This window comes from Harpia harpyja, chromosome 22 (genome assembly GCF_026419915.1).
Source record: "Harpia harpyja isolate bHarHar1 chromosome 22, bHarHar1 primary haplotype, whole genome shotgun sequence".
In the NCBI taxonomy this organism is placed as follows: Eukaryota; Metazoa; Chordata; class Aves; order Accipitriformes; family Accipitridae; genus Harpia; species Harpia harpyja.
In genome coordinates this window covers 14787467-14802753 of record NC_068961.1, presented here as the reverse complement: position 1 = coordinate 14802753, position 15287 = coordinate 14787467, and the positions used below count along the sequence as shown (strand labels likewise).

The following is a 15287-nucleotide window of genomic DNA, read 5'->3' as shown; positions in this document are numbered from 1 at the left end:
TTTGCCAGTTTAAGAAATTGTTGCATGTTAGCTTGACGCGTCAGCTCTGCTTTTGTTATTAATGTGTCTAGACTTAAGGTTCTGAAAGTTTTGTGCGAAGTGCCACCCGTAGCTGCTGGAGTGAAGGAGATCAGCCTCCTGGGTTAAAAACATTAACTGCAAATAAACAAGCTACTCCTGCTAAATCTATATCACAATATTTATGTGCGTAGGGAGGTAGAAGGAAGGTGTGTGTGGGGTGTTGCAAAGCCCTCACAATTCAGAGAATAATGAACTAAATCTTTGGACTGGAAAATGATATTGGAAAGTCTGGAAAGGCAAAGGCGAGATCGCAGGTTACTGTAAACTATGACAAGTTCAGTAATCATTGCCAGGTGTGTGTATACGCGTGGTAACGCCTTCCTCCGTCGTGCCGTAGGGCAGCCTGAGCCGCTGCCCCTTTCCTTTGCCAGAAAATAAACTGATGTGAGGCAAGGGCAGCACCAGCAATCTCGCCCTCAATTTACCTACCCGTGTCTTTTACAGCCTCAGAGACGCCAGCTGTTAGGAGGATGGTGATTTCTTAGCAAAATAACGGTATCCTTCCTGAATCTCCCCTTAGTGATGTGGCAATTTTGTGGTTTCCGAAAAGGTCAAGCAGCATCATTAATGCACGCCATACATCTGTGAAGGTGGGTAATTCCTCAGTGAAGGTGCACTGCTTTAGTTTGTGGAAAAGGACATCTTCCTCTGAATGCAAAACTTGGGCGTTCCCTAAAACTGAAGGGCAGGAGAATATGTTGGTGCATTGTCTCCACCCAGTTCGTCATGGAGATTAGACCTTTCTGAGTTGTTCCAACTAGTGATGTCTGAGGGAGGTACATTGAGTCAGAAATAGTGTGCTTTTAAAAAAAAAAAGAGAGAGAAAGAAAAGGAGACTCTTCAACACTTAAAACTTTAGGCTTTTTATATGATTGCTTTCAACCTAGCCTGAGACTACATAACTCTTTGGACTTTGTAGGAGATTAAATCCAGTCCCAGGTTTTTCAGGTAAGGTTATTGCTCTGCTCCTAGGCTGTCCCTTGAGATGTCTCTGTCTATTTCTAATTAAGGACTAAAGGAAGCCGTTCCTTCTGATGTCAGGAGTAGCGTGAAGAAAGCTATGAGCATTTCTGCCAGTATTGTGGGGAGGCTGGTGCTGCAGCCGCCCTCCCCATCAGGCACCAGCAGCGTTCCTGGGGTCTCCTCTTCAGGCTGGTCTCATGGGGAGCCACGCTCACCTAGCACATGGCCAAAGAGTGGGTAGCCATCAAGGTAATCGTCTAAAAGGCATTGCAACAGATCAAAATTTATTAAACATACCTACTCTGAGAAGTCTGGCAATCCATTGGTATTCTGATCTGTAAAAATACCTGAGAGTGTGTCGTGATTTAACCCCAGCCGGCAACTAAGCCCCACACAGCTGCTCACTCACCTCCCTCACAGTGGGATGGGGGAGAGAATCAGGAGGGTAAAAGTGAGAAAACTCGTGGGCTGAGATAGAGACAGTTTAATAGGGAAAGCAAAAGCTGTGCACGCAAGCAAAGCAAAACAAGGAATTTATTCACCACTTCCCATGGGCAGGCAGGTGTTCAGCCATCTCCAGGAAAGCAGGGCTCCATCACGCCTAACGGTGACTTGGGGAGACAAACGCCATCACTCTGAACGTCCCCCCTTCCTTCTTCTTCCCCCAGCTTTGTGTACTGAGCATGACGTGATATGGTCTGGGACATCCCTTGGGTCAGTTGGGGTCAGCTGTCCCGGCTGTGTCCCCCCCCAGCTTCTTGTGCCCCCCCAGCCTGCTCGCTGGTGGGGTGGGGGGAGAAGCAGAAAAGCCCTTGGCTCTGTGTGAGCACTGCTCAGCAGTAACGAAAACATCCCTGTGTTATCAACGCTGTTTCCAGCACAAATCCAAACCACAGCCCCATACCACCTACTATAAAGAAAATCAACGCTACCCCAGCCAAAACCAGCACAGAGTGAAATTATTCGAAGTATCCTAGAAGAAGCAGAGAAGGTAGGGCTGCTGTGACCATGTGGTGGTGGTGATGGTGTGCTGAAGGTGCTTTGAGCCTGAGGCACCGGTATTTGGACATAATTAATTGGCATGTCCAGTATGTCTCTTGTCTCAGGGCTGAGATAAATCAAAGTGTGTTTTTAAAGCAGTGTCCTAAATTCGAGATAGTGTAATTTTTATAATACAACATTTATTCATATGTAACTTTTGCAAGTATTTGACTTGTTACTCATGCTTCAGTTCATGTCCTTTAAGCATGAATTTGAAACAGGTGCAGCATTTTAAAAATAACAATATACCATTGAAAAACCATTTAAATTCATCCTTTTGGAGTTTGACCTATATGAAACAGATATAAATGACACTGACTTTTGTGAGATGAATAGTTGCATGTTCTTTGGCTTCCAAGTCTTGCAAAACTGCTTCAACATTTTGGCCCATACTAGCAAAACTCTTCATCAATAAACTGATGCGCGAGTGTGTATATAACACATATATACACATACATCACCCACATAGGCACACATGCCCCAGTGAGGAAAAAATCTTGAGATTTTTCATGAACTTGTTCTTCGTGGCTTAGCTGTGGAAAAGACACACACTGTAAACAATTAAAAAGGTACATGTACATTTGGGATTGTTTTAAATTACAAATTTTAAAAAAAGAATGAAGCAAGAAAACTATTAAAAAGATTCATTTCCCATTAACTGAAGTATTTGCAATAAAGACAATTACAGCAGTTCGCAGTATTCTCCTCGAACCAAAATAAATAAATACATTTGGTGACATACATTCAAGGAAATGTGATTGTTGCAGTGTTCATGCAAATGAGGAGCAGCCTCACAAATGCTACAGATTTTGCCATCTGGTATTACCAAAGGAAGACACCTCTCAACTTGTTGCTCTTCCTAACTTACCTGCTTATAGATGGCATATTAGGCATTGTCACACGGTTTTGCCATTTGCATAATCATTCTGAATTATTGCAGGTTGTGCATTGCATTGCCAACAGTGAACTTCTCCTTCGGGAAGGGGGTTCAGAGATCTGACAACTTGTATGTCTTCATCAAATATGTCTCCATCAAATAAAGGGATTAAAATATCCTTCCACTTCAGGAGTATCACACCAGTGCATTTTTAGATTTTTATGAGGCCTAGTGAAGAATGTTGCACTTGTTTACTTCCTAGAAACCGAGTAGAGATCAGTATTATAATTAATCTCAGAGGACCTGCCCATCTCTATTTGACTGCAGGCTAGAGTCCAAATGCGAAGTGTCTCAAGAGTCAAGAGGTTCTGGATGGGGAAACGTAGCTGAGGATGAAGTTGCAGATCCTGCAACTCCAGGAAAACCCAGTCCAACAACAGCTCTTCAGGGTGGCAGAAAGTCTACTTTGGACACACAAGTTGTTGTTAGAAAGTCTTTTATCCTGCCTTAACTGATGGGAGGACTCTCAGATAGCATGATGTGGTAACTGAGGACCATCGCTCACGTAGCAGTAGATGACAACTGCTCTGCCTCTGGTCTTGGCAGCGTGTGCAGCGGACGATCTCCACTCACGGGGACCCCATGGGGAGGCCTTCGCTCTCCCCTTCTTCCCGGAGGAAGGCATCTTCCATGCCCAAGACTCCACCCCTATGATTGCCTCCTCATTACACTGCTTTTCAAAGAGAGGGTGTTGGTGTGAATAACACGCGTTGCTCACAAAAAGTACAGGATAAAACCCCAAAAACCTCAACCCCCTGTAAGTGGAATAAACAAACGGGTGGCTGGAAGCTGTCTCCAACCTGCTGTACTGAAACCCTGTGCTCACAATAAACCCCTGTGTTTGAGAGCCCTGCTCAGTGTTTGGCATCTGCCCTCAGATGTCCTCCGACCCGTCAGAAGGGTACTCTGCAGGCCACTTTGAGTTAGCAGCGTTAACAAGTAAACATAAGATTTTGTGTTCGGTTGCTGACTGCTAAAGCATTGCTTTTAAATACTAATGGCATCTAACATATCCTATGTATTTTCAACTTTCGCAAGTCTTGAATTAGAATCGGATAGCTGTTGGCCTTTTTACTGCCTTGCCTGAGGCGTACTAGGTAACGTCACGTGGGTAGTCGATGCAACATATGTTTTGCTAACTGGGAAGCTGGTTAGCAAGACAACCTGTTTTTTTATTAACACATGGTGCACTTACATGACATTATTATATATTTCTACTTTACAGATTTACAGTGCCAGAAGAAAGGCATTAGCTGAGCTAAGCAAAATAGGCAATCAGCACACTCGTCACATTGTCCTGAAATAACATGTAAACCTTATTAGACACATTGGTTTCCTTTGTGAGGAGAATAAAACATAACAGACTGAAACGTGCAAACCTGTGTTGTTCTGTGGAAATTAAGGGAAAGGATTCTCTGGTTTATGTTGTTGTGCATTAAACTAGAATCCTGAAAAAAAAAAAAAGTTAATTTTTATTCTGGATGTCTATATTGAAGCCAGACTAGTTCATTTCTAAAAATTAATACTGTTGTGTAATGCAGTGATTTTATTCTCTCTCTAGCTACACTCTACCAGGCATACATGCACTATCGTGCCAGTATGCATTTATTCATGCTCTGAAGTTGTGATAGTGTCAAATCCATCAGAAAGAGGAATTGTTTCAGTAGTAGTTTCACGACTTGGCTGATTAACAGAGATCAGAAGAAGCAGCCTAACTGTGGAAACCACTACAGCATGTAGTTTTAACAGCTCTTTAGGGAGCTAGTTAATGAAAGAATCACTACAGAAACACATCCATGTGAAAAAAGGAGCATTCTCATACAACACTCAGAGGATATGTCATAAGTGGAAATATGTTCATAATTTCTATTTACTCATAGCTGTAATTACCATCTGCCTTAAGAGTACTTTCAGTCTTTGTCGAAGTTGCTTAGATATTTCCTTTGTCACATTTCAAGCAGAGAAGTTCTGCACAGACTAGATCCTGCCCTATGATTTCTTTTTTATTCTTCTGTAAGAATTTAATTATCTATTCTCTGTGTGAAGACAGCACCAGCATTCCCAGAGACCTGAGCGTCCCCAGCCTGCTTGGACTGGCATTCATCTGATTCATGTTCTTGCTTATTTTTGCCATCTGTCTGCAAACCAGAGTTCTTCACTTTTAAATTCATGCTGGTTTATATGTTGCCCGCTAATTCTTAACGCTTAAAAAGCTATTCCTCTTTTTTTGCTGCAGTGTCTACGAGCCGGATAGAAACGTGCTGCGAAGGAAAGAATGGGAAAGGAGAAATCAGGAGGCCCAGCAGGAGGATGGCGCGTTTAACACAAGTTACTCCCTCTTCAGTGAACCGTACAAGGTAGATGCTTCCCAGCTGGGTGGCTCTTTGTTTATTTATTTATTCCACAGTACAAAAATGCAGCCTGCAGAAGGCATTGTCCAGGTTTCAGCACCCTCCCACAAGTGCTAGCCTCACAAAATTCACAGAGAACTTTTATGGTTCATTGAGAATCGGATTTTTTTTATATATATATATATAAATATATATATATATATTTATAAGCTTTTTATAATGTTCAGCAGCACATAAGAATGAAATAAACTAGAAATATCCTAACAGTATTTGAGATGGAATTAAAACTAGGAGGTGAAGGTGATGGTGCCCTGTTTTTGCAACACTTAGAAGAAAACAATTGTGTTAGAATTGTGTGTGAAGGTCAAGCGAAACAGTAAACATTATGCTCTGGCCAAGGTTAATGCAATGAAATATCTTGGTGTTTGCTTTTTTTTTTTCCCCCTATAGGCATTACCAATAAAATTTGTCTGCTAGACATGTTTTGCCCTCATCAAAGGCAGAAGTAACTTATGAGTCTCAACTCCCTGTTTTATTCTTCATGGTAACAGTAGTGTGATGAGGCAAAACCGCCTCTCCCCACTCCCTGTTAGAAGGGTCGAGCAGGATCTTCTGCACTTTACAGAAGCCTGCAAACCAAGCCCTTGTGAACAGGACCAGAGTGGTATCCCATGGGGGCTGCTCCTCTCCCCCAGCTAACCCAGTGACTTTGCTTGCATGCATCAAAGCATTATCATGTGTCACCTACAGTGCCCTTCCAGTAATGTCCATGTTACTGTTACAACCACCATGTTGTGAAGCCTTTCCCTCTACACAGCATCACTTGTCCTTGATGCTTTGGGTGCTTTAGTGCCTCTTCCCAGGAGTCCTACTTGGGACCTGGCACTTGGCTTCTGCACCTGACTTCCATGCTCCCGTGTTTCTGCCCGTGCTCCAGGGTCAGCTTTTAGCTTGCTGTTCTTCCAGATTGTTGTTTGTTTCTAGTCCCTAATAAAAAAGAAAGATCTACCACTTTCAAACCATGTCCCTTGATAGAAGACAGCTCTGTCTGCCTTGAAGCTGACCTCCAGCTGCCCAAATTTCAGATTCATTACAAAGGCGTTTAGAAACCATGGCAAATGTCTTGAACTCCTCAAGGCTCTACTTGAAAAAGTCTACTGTGAGACCAATGAAGGGGTAAGCCATGGAAAAAACTGAAAAGCTTAAGTCAGCTGTGTCTTGGCATTTTGTGAGGGCTCTGCTGCAATGGGGACTTAATCATTTTCCATTGGGTAGGTCCAATCAGATAGACCCCTCACAAAAAGGGCCTGTCCTTTTGCTGGTTCCCTGATACTGTTTTGTCTGTGGTACCTAAAGTTGGTAATATTGAAGCTCAAATCTCTTATAAAAGTGGTATAGTTGGAATATTTTGTGCACTTTGTTACCTGTGTGCCAATGTACTGACTGTCATGGCACAGACTTCATGTATCATGGACACACCAGTAGTTTCTAAGTTACGATGTCTGAAGGCACCTTTATGCAACCACAGTATAATTCCATCAACTTTAATAGCAGTGGATGAAAAATCATTGCCGTCTCTAGAAGCAGAGAGGATACCGAGTGGGTATCCTATGGGGAGATCAGAATAACGGCTCCATCCATGCTTCTTATCTTTAAACATTATGTCCCTATTTTGGACAAGCGTGTAAAGAAGGTGTTGCAGAAATACATCCTACAGCTGGCTTTGTCAAGGAAACATGGAGAAAGGCAAAGCCTAGGACAGCGGTATAACTAACTCACCCACAGCTCTGTTGCTGTGACAGTCACAGCTGCTTGGGATGACAGGTCATTCTGACAGTATTGGACATCAAAACTTCAGCAGTGGCATACTCTGAATGTGATGTGTACGGTGGCAATGGACCATTGCGCTGCCTGAACTCATCCAAGCATTTGTGAACCTTCAGTGTGGCAGTGCAGAGCTGTGGCTTGGGCTTTTTGATCTTAACATGGAGAGAGGCTGACCGCAAAAGAGGAAACCTTTCTGCAAAAGCAAAAACTGAACCCCACTCTTCCTGTCTTTAAAGATCATGTTCAAGTTTTAGGTGTTTCCAGAGGGGAGTGAAGTTACAGCAGACATTCACTGCAAGCTCTGATTAAATTCAGTATTCCTCTGCACAGCTTGAGAAACACGAGCTAAAGCCAAAGGATTTGCCATTCAGAAGGCCATATCTGAAAATCAAAGACAGACTGGAAATCTCTTAAATCTTATGTCCTCTCTCACCTTGACATGTATCACTATTCCTGTAACATCAGATTTTCTGAAAAATCCTGACTCTTTGGGTTGCCCCTTATCCTGTTCAAAGTATCCATAGCAACCCTTTTATGGAGGATTACAGGAAATCCAGTATCTTTTACTTAAAATGTGTTTTACAGGGGGTAAAAAGTAGGAGTTTCATTCCCGATATTTCCTGGACAGAATACCTTGCCACATTAACCATATCAGTTTTTTTAATGAAGAAAAAATTCTGATGACCCTCCATGTAACCGTCAGGTATATTTTTAGAAGTGTTGAATCTTGCGGTCTCCAAATGCATGGATACATCTTGCATTACAGAAGAATATCAGAGCACTGTAAGTTAGAAATGTTTGCACAGAATGCTTTTCCTACTTACACATTTTGTGATCACGTTTTCCCTATGTGAATGATTAAATAAGGCCACAATATTTCAGAGCAAATAATAGGACAAACTGTTATATCTAAAGCTCATAACAAATTACCTCAGATCCCATCTTGTTCCCAAAAGGATGTAGGAGAACTCTTCTGGATGAGATCAGCTCAACACAAAATCTTCTCACCTCAGGTTGTTCCCAGTGTATCCAGAAGGGATAAACAACACCGACCAGTTGCCAGCACGTGCTGTGGTACAGGCATTGGATTGGTTTGCTGCAATTATTCTTGTGCTATCTGGGATGTCTCAATACGAGATGTCTCTATGTGATCTTCACATCACATCCATATAGAAGACAATCTGCTAACTCCTCTGGGCTAGTGATAGTCTACAGATAATCTGAAATTAGGCTTTCATTTACTTCCCATCCAAATAGCAGCCATCAGAAAGAATGGACTTTCTGTTAGGCAAGTTGGATTTTTCAGGGGCAAAACTTGGCACGTAAATTCTCTCACATTCACGGACCTAGAGGCAGCCGGGTGGAGAGCTGCCCCACAAGCTGTCTGTGCTTTAGGAGCCCCGTTCCATTTGGTGGTCCTTGTCACCATGCTCCTGGCAGGGAAGGAAACCTCACACACATGAGCTGGCTGAATCAGGCTGGGTGCAGGCCCAAGGGCACACCTCCCTCCCTAGAGGGAAGCTGAAAACACATCTCTCTACAAGGTATCTATGAGGTGGAGGATCCACTGGAAGCATCAAAGAAAGAGATCCACTGCTTAAAAGGAAAATTTTCTGTGCCTTCTGCAAAGTAATTCTGCTGGTCGAGGCAATGCCCAAGTGCAGAAGCCATTTCATTGACCCCAGGAGACACCTGAGTATGTCTCCAGTCTTCTTTCTTTTCAGATGTACATGATGCTTCTCACTTTGGAAGCCTCGTTAATAGTTTCCTCTTCTTCAGGACATCGATATGATTCCTGTGAAGTGAAGGAATACCCTTTTTTTAAGCCACTTGCTGTCTGTGAATTAATGCTTCATATTTCTTTTCATAGCATGTTATTGTCCTTGTGACAACAACAGCTGCATATGCAGAGAGATCAGGCTGTAGAGGTTGAGCCATCTTATTCCAAGTTTGCAAAGCAACGTTTCGGATGCAACACTTTTGAGTTTTTCCCTTCCCATTTCCCTTCAATATATACTGTTGATATATATTCAACTCTGTTAGCATTATAAAAAATGCATGTCAGAAAGCTAGCTGTAATGTATTTTACGTAGTTACAAGGTAGTGTCCTTGAAATTTGAGGGGACAAGTTTCAAGGAAGACAGGACTGCTTTTACTGTCTGACTTAGGAATGTTTCCACTATAGTCCTCTGAAAGTTAGCATGTGGCAATCAGTGCACTCATTTACAGGGCATTTTTGCTTCGATTTAGGTTGGTTCAGGAAACCCTAAAAAAGTTTCTGAACTAGGGGAGTTTTCCTTACATTTTTGTTTGAGTGACTTTATTTTATTTGAAGGCTTAAAAACAAAAATACCCCCAATTTTCCAGAGTAACTGATGTTGCTGCTACATCTTTCATATTTTTTATATAACTTTAAGGGGGTCTTCCCCACTCCCTTTACTCCCTTCTTTCTCTTTCTTTCTGTTTTCTTCTAAAACAGAGAGTCTTGAGATGAAAGCTTGCCCTTCTGAAGCCAATGGGAGTTTTCCCATCCAGACCGCATGTCTGGAAGAGAGAAAGGAGAACACCACTAGCTCATTACTGTCTTCCTCTGAAAATGTAAAGCAAAGAACATCACACGCCTGAATCTTGGCAGGGTTCAGAAAAATCTCTGCTGCATAAATGTTAATGATACACCCTTTTGCTTATGGTGGCTTTTTAAAGCAAGGGTTTTCAGTCTTTTCCAGTATTTTTTATTTGCTTGTTTTATTTCTTTGTGGAACGTCTGCCTTTTCAGTCAGGAAGTAAATGGATGATTTTAAAGACAATGATTAATCTTAAAGGGGAGGGAGGGTGGCTGTGTTTCCCGTGCCGCACACAGCAAGCACTGAGCAATGTGAAGAATTTGAGAGGTTCTGTTCACCTTTTTTTTTTTTTCAAAGAAAGAGGAGAGTGCCCTGGAGTGAGCATCCTGTCAGAGTATTTTCAAAGAAGGCACATAATCATCTGTAGTTTTCCCACTGCCCCACGATCTGTCTTCAAGTCACCTCGGAGTATTTGGTTGGCTTACACTGGTGGGTTCATTCAGTGCTGACACTGGATGTTCTGTGGCTTCCCAGATGCCATGGGAAAACTTAGGCAGGAGAAGGAGATTGGGAATGCAGTGTTTTCATTCATGGCTGAAGGAGAGCTTGCACTGGGCTATAGGAAAAGTTTTATCATGGTCAGATTTAATCCAAACCATTCTGTGTAGTTGCAATAATAAATTTTCTAGTTTCCAGGTAATATACTTTAACTACAGCATGATACCAGTGATAGATTTCTTTTTTTATATACTCTAAGGCCCTTTATAGCTTTTCCAGTTCAGGGTAGATTTAAGATGTTGACAAGTGTCTTCAGAGACAATAAGGATTTTCGATTTCATCCCTCAACGCCGCTGCTGAATAAGGCAGTGCTACTTCAGTAAGGATTTCGGCAGAAGCATGCAGGGAATTTTGTTTTTCTTACATTGACTGTTGCAGAACACTCAATTTTTGTTTTGCAGACTAACAAGGGGGATGAGCTCTCGAATCGCATCCAGAATACGCTGGGCAACTATGATGAAATGAAAGACTTGTTAACTGACCGATCAAACCAGAGCCACCTTGTTGGGGTTCCAAAACCTGGGGTTCCTCAGACATCTCTTCCCAAGCCCGATGAACATCTTATTGCAGACTCGAGACCGCCGCCTCCTCCTCCCATTTCCAGCACTACTTCTTCCACACCAGCAGCCCTACCTGCCCAGCAGAGCAAAAGCACTACGATGGGTTGGCAGAAGGCCGGGCACAATGCCGCTTCGGATGGCCAGCAGAGAGCGAGCAAGCACGGGCACCGGTCGCTGGAGTCACACAAGGGTGACTTCAAACTGGCGAACCAAAAATCCAGTCTGGAGAAACTCAAACGCTATGCATCGAGTCCCACCTCCTCCTCCTCCTCCTCCTCCTCCTCCTCCTCCTCCTCCTCCTCCTCCAACACTGCCCAGCAAAGCTCTCTGAGGGCCACACTAGGAGACAACGTCAACAGAGTGCAGCAGCCGGCAAAGCTCAATTGTAGCTCAGAAGGAGGAGCTCAAGCGCAAGAAAGGACAGCAAAGCATGGTGGCGGGCACTGCGTCCAAAACTTCCCACCCTCTCTTGCTTCGAAGCCCAGTCTGGTTCAGCAGAAACCGACAGCTTATGTAAGGCCAATGGACGGTCAAGACCAGGCTCCTGATGAGTCTCCAAAGCTGAAGTTACCAGCAGAGACAACCAAGTCGTATAGGGGAGTGCCTTCTAACAAGCCTGATTCGGCCAGGACCAAGTCAAAGATAGCCAAGTTCAGCATTCCTAAGCAAGAAGAGGTAAGTGGTTTTATGCTTTTTATGACATCCCCCCTTGGATGGATGATGGTGGCCTAGAACTGCAAATTGCATCTGTCTCTTTACGCATTTTTAATACATTAGTTTGCACGTTTAATTTTTTTTAACAACGCTGATATACTATATTGCAAATATCAGCCCCACAGTAATATAAAGATATCTCAACAGTGAAATGCTTACTATCTTCAGAACTACATCTCCTGCAATGGCACTAATAGTATATTATTTCACTGAATTTTTTTCCTTACTGTCCACATATAAATCTGGATATTTTTAATTTGGATTTTTTTTTTGCTAGGCTTGGGTATTCTAACTGTTCATATTTCATTGACTTTTTTCTCTTTGCCAATGATTAAATGAAGTGCTTGCGATCAGAAGTAGTTCTGCCATCCTCAATGATGTCAAAGTAGTTTCACAATCTAAATAAATTAGTTAAACAATATGAGATCTGTGGAATAGATGAGAATACAGCAATGAGACTCTCCTTTTAGTTCATAGTATCTGTTTCTGTTTCAAACCTATTTCTAAGAAGATTGAGGTTTTCTTTCTAAAGAATCACCATCTGTAGAAACCCAGCCACACTACAAGTATGAGAACATGTCTGAAAAAGCTTCTAGACAACATTTCTGTTATCAGCAGTAGATACGGAAGATTTCTGCTTGGTCTTATTTTATGTTCATTTATTTCACATTCTGTTTATGCCAGTAGGACACCTTGCTTTATCACTTACATAGTCTGTGATTTTCTGGTTTTGCTTTTTGGATGGGGAGGAAGTGGTTGGTTTTGGCAGAACAAAGGGTGATTTTTTTTTCCTTGGGTGTATTCAGAGGCCTGTATGCCAATACAAAGATGGTCACATCATCCTCTTGTGCAAATTGGTGGAGCTCCCATGACTTAAACCATTTATAGTATTTATAGGACTAAACAACTTTATTTGGCTGAATCACTGGGACTTTCTCAGAGCGGAGATAGTGATTGTTTACTCTTATTTGACAGCTGTGGCGTGTCTTGGGATGTTTTTAGTCTTAACATTTTTGTTTCTGGCATTGTTAAAGGAGAGGAAAAATCTAATTTTTGGTGGAGTTGTCTGGCCTCTTAATGCCTGTTTTTCAGAAATGGAGTTGAGTGTTGTATTCCCCCTTCGCTTCAGTTTGGGAAAGAAATCTCTCTGGAAGCAATTACTTCTCTCAGCTCTTTTAGGCATTATACCCATGTGGTTTTTCTCTAAGTTAAAGTTCCATCAGTTCCAAACAACATGTAGGTGATATGTTGTTCCTGAAAAGGGGTTGTTTTAGGCTCTTAAGCCGGATTTGATAAGCAAATTTAGCATTCACAAACTGCTGTAATTGTGCAGATAGATCAGGTAATGGCAGGTACTAATATCCATTTAGCTATTATTACCTCTTTCAGACTTGTGCTTCTATCTGCAAGTGGGAAGTATTGTTAGATTTAAAGATGCCTGTGGCAATTGTCTCGATCTTTCAAATTTTTCCCCTTTACATGTATGCAATACTCTAAGGACTAGTTTGGAAAGGAGTTTTGATAGGCAATCATTTGTTTGTCTGAAATTCAGGATTTACCATTTGCATTCCAAATTGGCCTACCTCAGGAAAGAAAGCTTTCATTTGTTGTATGTAATCCATGCCGAGGCATAAGGGTAGATTTATACAGCATTTTCTATACATGTAGACGTATTTGAGATTGCTTTAACTTGCTTAGATACTGATGGCAATGTAAGCTATGGTAGGAGAGATGCAGGGTAGCTGCTAAAGTGTTCACCAACTTCTCACAGATTTTATGGGATGCAGTATTAATGAAACAGTATTTGATGATAGCATAATATAAACATTTAACTGAAGTTGAAGGAGGTGGACGAAAAACATTGTCTGGTAGGTTAAAAAAGAGCTAAGTGATTATAAAAAATCAGAAGAAAAATAGTAGGTGCTATAGGTGTTGGGGTTTGAAACTGGAGCTAATGAAAGACAATGTTTAGATCTCATGTTGGAGGGCTGAGAGTCCTGGTGATAAAAGTGCCCAGCTTTTTTTCCTTTATCCTGACATTTCCTTTGTTCTAACATTTTCCATCCCAAGTGGCACAGGATGAAATTGGTAACCCACTGGTATTGCTACAGGGAGAAATATTGACCAAGACTGAAAGTTTTTTCAGTCAGTGTTGCCTAATCCACCCTCCCTTTAATTTTCAATCATACTTCTTTTTATTTCAAAATGTTTTTCCATTCTTGTTATTTGTATCATACATCTCCTAGCACAGTTTTGTAAGAATTTCCATGCATTTTTTAAATTTCTGCTTTCAAACTCATAAAACTTCTCCTTTGCATCAAATGTTCACTGTCCCCTATTAGGGACAGAAGTTTTAAGCTGCTCTCAGCACAAAAGCTGTCATGGTCCTGTGAACATCTGCAGGCAAAATGAGACCTCTCTTGTTCAGGGTGGGGCTAAAGGTGATGGCCAGGAAAGACCTTGTATCCCTCGTGGCCATGGGAAGAGTAGAGATGCCATATAGGATGATTGCGAGGGAAAGTAGGCTGACGAGTAGGCTACAACAGTGTCTGGGAAGCTATATGGACACAGAAAGGAGAGTGGCAGAAAGCTGCCTAAGAGCAGCCAGGAGAATATGGGAAGCAGAAGAGGGGCAGAGAGCTTGGGGATAGGGTATCTGGAGTGCAGGTGGTGGAATGAAGCTTTATGTCTGCTAAAATAAAAGGTGTGCAGCTGAGATGGGCTAGGTAGGGCAGTTAGTGTGCTCCAGGGGTTAGTGTAGGCAGCACTGTGAGGTGTTGCTGGCTTGTGGTCAGCTTGTCCACCAGGACTCCCACATTCTTCCCTGAAGAGCTCATGCCCAGCCAGTCAGCCCCCAGCCTGTACTGGTGCTGGGGTTGTTCGTCCCCAGGTGCCGGACTTTGCCCTTCTCCTTGTTGAACTTAATGAGGTTCCTGTCAGCCCATTTCTCCAGCCCGTCAAGGTCCCTCTGGATGGCAGCATGACCCTCTGGTGTATCAGCTGCTCCTCCCAGTTTTGTGTCATCAGCAAAATTCCTGACTGTACACTCTGCCCCATCATCCAGTTCATCGGTGAAGATGTAAAACAGGACTGGACCCAGTATTAACCCCTGGGGCACACCACTGTTTACCAGCCTCCAACTAGACTTTGTGCCACTGATCACCACCCTCTGCATCACTTTCATAGCCTTCGCTTTCTGTCTGCAGGCCTAATTTTGTCATTACACCTTTTTTTCTTACTTTCAGCTCTTAAAATGATCCTGGTGATACCATGGTCCAAAGCCTATACTTTTCAACTTGGCCTAGGCAAGTTCTACAGCTGCTTAAGTGAACTGAACACTGAACTGCAAGAGGCTGTAAGGGAAAAAGATGCAAACAGGGGAAGCAAGATGTGAGTGCAGGCTGTAGGTGTGAGAGAAAACATTAGAGTCAGAGGAGGAAAAATTGGAGGACAGGGGAAAAACTGCCTGGCCTGACCAAGTAGAGAAGTGAATGGTGAGAAATGACCATTTCCCCAACTCCTGCAGAGTTGGGGCACATGAAGTGATGAGCACTTTTGTGTGACGTTTCAGTTTTATTTTGAACATCACGTAACTATAGGCAACTTCAAGTTCCACAGAGGAAATCAGGAAACAAGAATATATTATTACAAATCTCCTGATTTGCCCGTCCACTTACTAATGCATTCGAGT

At 42.5% G+C, this 15287-nt stretch overlaps 1 protein-coding gene across 1 annotated transcript in view; it reads left to right on the top strand.

Moving 5' to 3' along the window:
- AFF3 (ALF transcription elongation factor 3) overlaps positions 1-15287 on the top strand; it is a 337267-nt gene that overhangs the window by 43347 nt on the left and 278633 nt on the right. Inside the window, exons 2-3 of the mRNA XM_052773584.1 lie at positions 5259-5379; positions 10724-11557. Coding sequence (XP_052629544.1) covers positions 5259-5379; positions 10724-11557 — 955 coding nt within the window. The remainder of the gene's footprint in view (positions 1-5258; positions 5380-10723; positions 11558-15287) is intronic.